The following is a 6,793-nucleotide window of genomic DNA, read 5'->3' on the forward strand; positions in this document are numbered from 1 at the left end:
AGCCCCAAATCTATGAAGAGGGGGAAACTTTTTGTCTTTTTAGATGGAATAAAACTGTAATTCGGAGGGACTGGATCTGAAGTTCATTTCCCAGAAGAACTCAAACCAGGTTTCAATAGCCACAGTGTGTGTCAGGTGAGGCTCGCTTCAGCTGCAACGTTGAGATCTAATTATGTTATTTTACTCGTAGGCTTTATGAGAAAGGAATACATTTGACCATCAATAAAATAATGGTGCAAGGAGACTCTACATTTATTTAGCTGACCTACTTTACTAACTCAAAACAAATAGTTAGTGCTCTGGACTTAGGACTATCTAAGTGGGACATGAGTAACTATTATGCAAGTAGCCTAATGATTGAGCTGGCTTGGTGCTCGATGCCAGGCCAAGGTGTAATACCAATCTGAGACATGATTTAAACACAATTGGAAAACAGCGGACATACAATGGGTATCCAATCTGCTGAAGACCCCCCTCTATTTTCTTTCAAGATTATAGATTTTAGCGCATTCAATTAACCAACAATGACAACCTGCCGACTCAGTGGTTTATAATAAAAGAGTGTCAGCACAAAGTCATGATATTTACTCTGCTGCTGTATATATACAGCTCGGGCTGGCAGCGTCCATCAGCTCCCTGGAATCACACAGACACATCTGAAGGAGAGAGGTGAGCGGCATCACCTTGCTTTGGTTCACTACCTTGGTCACAGTGAAAAGGTCAAATGTAAACAATATCGCATTAGCATCCAGTGATATGCCTACTCAATTCATGGGAATGTTGAAAGATTGAATGGCGTGAAGAATATTTTTTTGTGAATTTGTTATTTGTTATTTGTTTACTGCATATAGGTATTTTGTTGTGAATTGGTATTCATTTTTTGTTAATTGCAAAACTACTTATTCAATAGTAGAATATTATATTTTCGATATTGTTTTGTTAATTGTTGAAATACTTATTAGTAAATTAGTTTTTGGACTAATTGTATAATGACTGAGAATATTTATAAAGATCTCAAACTGGACGATAATGTCATGTCTATACAATGAATCACATCTTATTCTCTCTCTAAAGGTTAAGAGCCGACAACATGAACAAACTGCTCATCATTACCGTCCTGGTTACACTCATTGCACTCAGTAGGTCCCAACTAGGGTTCTAAATCACTTTAGATTTGTGTATTTTTAACTGCCAGATTGGAAAAACCAACCAGCCAAGGAATTATTTGCAATTGGACTTCATTTTGGACTTAACCTGAAAAATAGAATCTCTTTGGCGTTGTTATTGTTATAATAACCCCCGCTGACCTGCTGTGTCCAGGTGCTGAGAGCTTCCGTTTGCCAAGGCAGGCATTGGAGGAAAAGACAGACATCCTGACGAAGGTCATAGACAGGATCAAGTCCTGTTATGAAGACATACCGGGCGGCAACCTACGACTGAAAGCCGGGTAAGAAACCAACACTTCTCCTTCCAGGGACGGAAAAAACACTCAATAAGATGTACCTGAAGCCGACCCTAGGGTCTTTAATGTGTGTATAGCTGGTACAGAGGGCTTTATCGTATCTGTCTTTTACCAAACAAGGCTGTGTTCACTTCATTGTTCAATCATGTAGGAAAACAAGGAAGAGCAGAGATGAATAGAGATAGGGAATGGTGGAGCATTTAAGACATTAAAGGGAAACAAAATATCTATCCAATTTAACAAAGCATCCCATAGATACATCAGGCTGGATCTTGTTGGACAGGTCTTTATGGACGAGTTCACCGTGCCTATAGCAGTTCACACATTCGAAAGAATGTCAGTGAACTGTGTGGGTACAAACATACACCTGCCCCATGATTACATCCATGTTTTATACCTTACGGGAAATTAACAAACTATATGCATCCTATCAAAAGGAATTGTCATTATATTTGCATGAAATTAACCTGACATCAAGATGCTTTCTGTGTTTCCCATAGGGCCCTTGTCGACGATGCCATGTTCGTTTGGGGCATGTATATGTCCATGATTCAGGAGCATATTTACAATCTCCTGTACCCACGGCAGTAACAGCCCTGCTGTCTGCTAACTCCAAAATCATCCTCTTCAACAACCACATCTCATGCTGAGGAACACAGACCAGTGTCTGCTCCATTAGGGCCTTCTAACCTAACAAGAAATTATTCTAAAAACATACACAATAATAATCAGCTATTAAACTCGGGTTTGTGAGAATCTATATTTCTAAGTTGATCATTTTGCAAATAACATTTTCATAAAATGGATGTCAATACCTGCAGTACAATACACACAGATGCAAGTATGTTTTTTGGAGTTCATTGATGCAGGGCTCTGCGTTTATCTCTGTATCAATTAATATTAGCAGCCTGCACTGCATTTGATTTGTCAAGATGTAAATTCCTATTTTTGAAGTAGACCTATGCTCATAGATCTAAATGTTCCCATTGAAATATTTGTGTTAGCCTAGAGATGTACTGAATGCATAACACTGGAATATGAGAGAGTTCGGACAGATAGCGACGAAATGAGATGTTTGAGCCCTGAAATTCTAACATCATCATGTAGACATAGGAGAGACACAGCGAAAACAATAAATACAAGAAGCATGGCTAGGATGTTCATCTTTACAAATTGTAAGACCAAAATGTGCTCTGTCACCTATATGTGAGGCTGAGAACACTCAAAGTAGGGGTACTATCAATACTAGTGCAGAGTAGCTGTAGGAATTTGGGCATGATGTTGGCTCAATCTGGAGAGACAGTAGCCATTCTTCATGGGGACGATGGAGCTTAGTCCCGGCGGTGAAGAGGATGGAGGAGGGCTGGAACAGAGGCGGGCATGAATGAGGGATATATATATATTTATATATTGATATGTATTGGTTGGGAGAGGAAGGGGAGGGGCCTGCGATGACAGCATGGGGATCTAGAACCCAACATAGAGTGATGAGAAATAGAAGGGGAATGTTGTCTTCCTGATGGAACTTTTGCTTTAGCTCCATTGTATTTGTTAAAAAGGGTGTTAGAGTAAATGAAATGGATACTAGGAAATGGTAGAACGTACCAATGTGTAATATACATTGTAATGTATGATTAACAAGCAGCATTTTAAAGTTATATTTTTCTGACGCAGTGTCTCAAAATCAATCCTGTTATTATATTGGCCAATGTACAACAATACATTCAGTTATTGACTGGGTCAGTTATAAATATATTATATGCATAATAAATAGCAATATATAATTATGTATTAAACAATGCAACTGTACACAAGCTTCTAGGAGGTGGCAGGGGTGTATGGTTAAGATGTTGATCCCAAGATGATATTTCTTTGCAAAGAAGTGTTGATCGGTCGATCTTCGTTCCTATCCTCACCTATGGTCATATTATTTGTAACATACTATTATTATTATTATTATTACTATACTATGACATACTATTTGTTTTGAGGTTGTCGGAGGGGGTTAAAAGGTTACTCCAGTCTGTGGACTCAAAAACATCCTTGGAAAGCTAGGGCACTGTCATTAGTCCACTGCTTGATGTTCTTAGTGACCGTCTTAACCCTCCTTATAATGGGAATGTATGCCGGGATGAGCTGAACAGTATTGTTGTCAGCGGAGCCCAAAGGTGGGAGTGCAACCGACCTGTATGCATCTGGAAGTGACCCGTAGCATTTGTCTAGCGTCTTCCCCAAGCAGGTGCTGCATGTAACATATTGGTGAAAACCTTCAAGGGCTTTTACAGGGGAGCAGTGGTTGAGATCACCCAGGAAAAATGTTGGTGAGCCTGGTGAGATACGTTCCAGTCTGTTCAGTGATGTTGAGATATGTTCAGTGGCAGCTGCAGCATTAGCTTTGAGATGGATGTACACCAGTATTAAACAGAGCTGTGGGAATTCCCTGGGTAAGTAGAAGGGGCGAAGGGAGACCGCCAAGAGTTCAATGTTAGTATTGCACTTATAATATCCAACCAGATTAGGATTCCCCTGAGGCAGCAGTACTTGGGTCAAAACAGTGGATCAACTTTCTACTCAAGTAGTAGATATCAAATCTGCATGACTCAGAGAATCAAAGGCAAAATCAGATCATCATGCCATCATACTGTATAATGCCTTGAGGTTCAGCATAATGGATTCCATGGATTGTTGGCAGTATCACACAAAATTCACTCCGACATATATTTGACTGATAAATAAATAAATATTGTATATATAGGTATACCAACGATTAAAAGTACTCAAGATCCTTTCTCCCATGCTGGAACTAAAACATTCAAAACACTTTGAACAATGTTGTAACAGTCAAAGTATGTCATTTTAAGCCCCAACACTATGAAGAGGGGGAAACGTTCTGCCTTTTTAGATGGAATAAAACGGAACGTCATTCTGAGGGGCTTGATCTGAAGTTCTTCTCCCAGAAGAGCTCAAACCAGGTTTCAATAGCCACAGTGTGTGTCAGGTGAGGTGAGGCAGCTGCGGCTGCCTCACCTCATAGGCTTTCTCATAAAGCCTTTCCTCATAGGCTTTATGAGAAAGGAATACATTTGACCATCAATAAAATAATGGTGCAAGGAGACTCTACATTTATTTAGCTGACCTACTTTACTAACTCAAAACAAATAGTTAGTGCTCTGGACTTAGGACTATCTAAGTGGGACATGAGTAACTATTGTGCAAGTAGCCTAATGAGTGAGCTGGCTTGGTGCTTGATGCCAGGGCAAGGTGTAATACCAATCGGAGACATGATTTAAACACCATGGGAACAGCGGACATACAATGGGTATCCAATCTGCTGTCGACCCCCCCTGTATTTTCTTTCAAGATTATAGATTTTAGCGCATTCATTTAACCCATAATGACAACCTGCCGACTCAGTTGTTTATCTAGACATAATAAAAGATTGTCAGCACAAAGTCATGCTATTTACTCTGCTGCTGTATATATACAGCTCGGGCTGGCAGCATCCATCAGATCCCTGAAATCACACAGACACATCTGAAGGAGAGAGGTGAGCGGCATCACCTTGCTTTGCTTCACTACTTTGGTCACAGTGAAAAGATTTTTGTGAATTTGTATTTGTTATTTGTTTACTGCGTGTATGTATTTTGTTTGGATTGGTATTACTTTTTTGTTAATTGCAAAACTACAAATTCAATATTATACTTTTTTGATAATTGTTGAACTACTTATTAGTTTAATTCGTTTTAGACTATTGTAAAATGACTGAGAATATTTATAAAGACCTCAAACTGAACGAGGATGTCATGTTTATACAATGAATCACATCTTATTCTCTCTAAAGGTTAAGAGCAGACAACATGAACAAACTGATTATCATTACCCTCCTGGTTTCACTCGTTGCTCTCAGTAAGTCCCAACTAGGGTTCTAAATTATTTGCCAGAATGGAAAACCAACCACCGAAGCAGCTGTTTTAATCTTGAAATAATTTACCTGCCAAATTGTCAGATCTATCCTTCATTGGCTGTTTGAGGGACTTCCTTTTGGATTTGGGAACCTGAAAAAGTTAATCTCTTTGGCGTCATTGTTGTTATTATAACCCCCGCTGACCTGCTGTGTCCAGGTGCTGAGAGCTTCCGTTTGCCCAGGCAGGCAGTGGAGGAAAAGACAGACATCCTGACGAAGATCACAGACGGCATCAAGAGTTCTTATGAAAGGCTCCCGGGAAAAAACCTACGACTGAAAGCCGAGTAAGAAACCCACAGCCAACCGCCTTCCAGGGACCGATAACACACTCAATAATATGTACCTGAAGTCAACCCTAGGGTCTTTAATGTGTTTACAGCTGGTACAGAGGGCTTTATGTTATCTGTCTCTTACCATATAAGGCTGTGTTCACTTCACTGTTCACTTATGTTGGAAAACAAGGAAGAGCAGAGATAAATAGAGGGAGTCTATGCCTATGACAACATGGTTGGTTTTCTAGGAATGGTGCAGTATTTAAAGATTATATTTAAAGTGAGTATTTAAAGTGAAACAAAATATCCATCCAATTTTCCAAAGCATCCCATAGGCTGGATCTTATTGGACAGGTCTTTGGGGACGAGTTTACCGTGCCTATGCAGTTCACATTTGAACGAATGTCAGTGAACTGTTTGGGTACAAACATACACATGCATCAGGAAGACATGCATGTTTCATACCTTACGTAGCATTACATTAACAAACTACATGCATCCTATCAAAAGTATTTGTTGTTATATTTGAATGAAATTAACCTGACATCAAGAAGCTTTCTGTGTTTCCCATAGGGCCCTTGTCGACGATGTCATGATGTCTGCGTTCATGTATATGTACATGATTCAGGAGCGTATTTACTATCTTGTGTATCCAGAGCAGTAACGGCACTGCTGTCTGCCAACTCCAAAACCATCCTCTTCAACAACGATATCTCATGCTGAGGAACACAGTCCAGTGTCTGCTCCATTAGGGCCTTCTAACCTTACAATAAATTATTCTAAATGCATACCCACTAATAATCAGCTATTAAACTCAGGTTTGTCAAAATCTATATTTCTAAGTTGATCATCATTTTTGCAAATAACATTTTCATAAAATGGATGTCAATACCTGCGGTCCAGGCTCCTTATGTACAATGCACACAGATGCAAGTACGTTTTTTGGAGTTCATTGATGCAGGGCTCTGCATTTATATTTGTATTAATGAACATTAGCAGCCTGCACTGCATTTGATTTGACAAGCTGTGAATTCCTATTTTTGAAGTAGGCCTATAGATGAAAATGATCCCATTGAAATATTTGTTTGTAAGCCT

At 39.4% G+C, this 6,793-nt stretch overlaps 1 protein-coding gene across 2 annotated transcripts; it reads left to right on the forward strand.

The window, feature by feature from the left end:
- The first annotated feature begins 395 nt into the window (after positions 1-395).
- LOC115553337 (uncharacterized) lies at positions 396-6,589 on the forward strand. Of its 2 annotated transcripts, none has more exons than XM_030369476.1 (4): positions 396-669; positions 1,075-1,139; positions 1,321-1,447; positions 1,963-2,614. In XM_030369476.1, exons 1-4 carry the CDS (start codon positions 578-580, stop codon positions 2,051-2,053), a joined length of 375 nt encoding a protein of 124 aa, XP_030225336.1. In that variant the 5' UTR covers positions 396-577; the 3' UTR covers positions 2,054-2,614. The 2 variants fall into 2 exon arrangements, with proteins under 2 accessions (XP_030225336.1, XP_030225337.1); XM_030369477.1 differs by lacking the exons at positions 1,075-1,139; positions 1,321-1,447; positions 1,963-2,614 and adding exons at positions 5,304-5,368; positions 5,584-5,710; positions 6,272-6,589 and having other exon boundaries at positions 419-669.
- Positions 6,590-6,793: the final 204 nt, after the last annotated feature.

The sequence above is a fragment of the Gadus morhua genome, chromosome 11 (assembly GCF_902167405.1).
Source record: "Gadus morhua chromosome 11, gadMor3.0, whole genome shotgun sequence".
Taxonomy (NCBI): Eukaryota; Metazoa; Chordata; class Actinopteri; order Gadiformes; family Gadidae; genus Gadus; species Gadus morhua.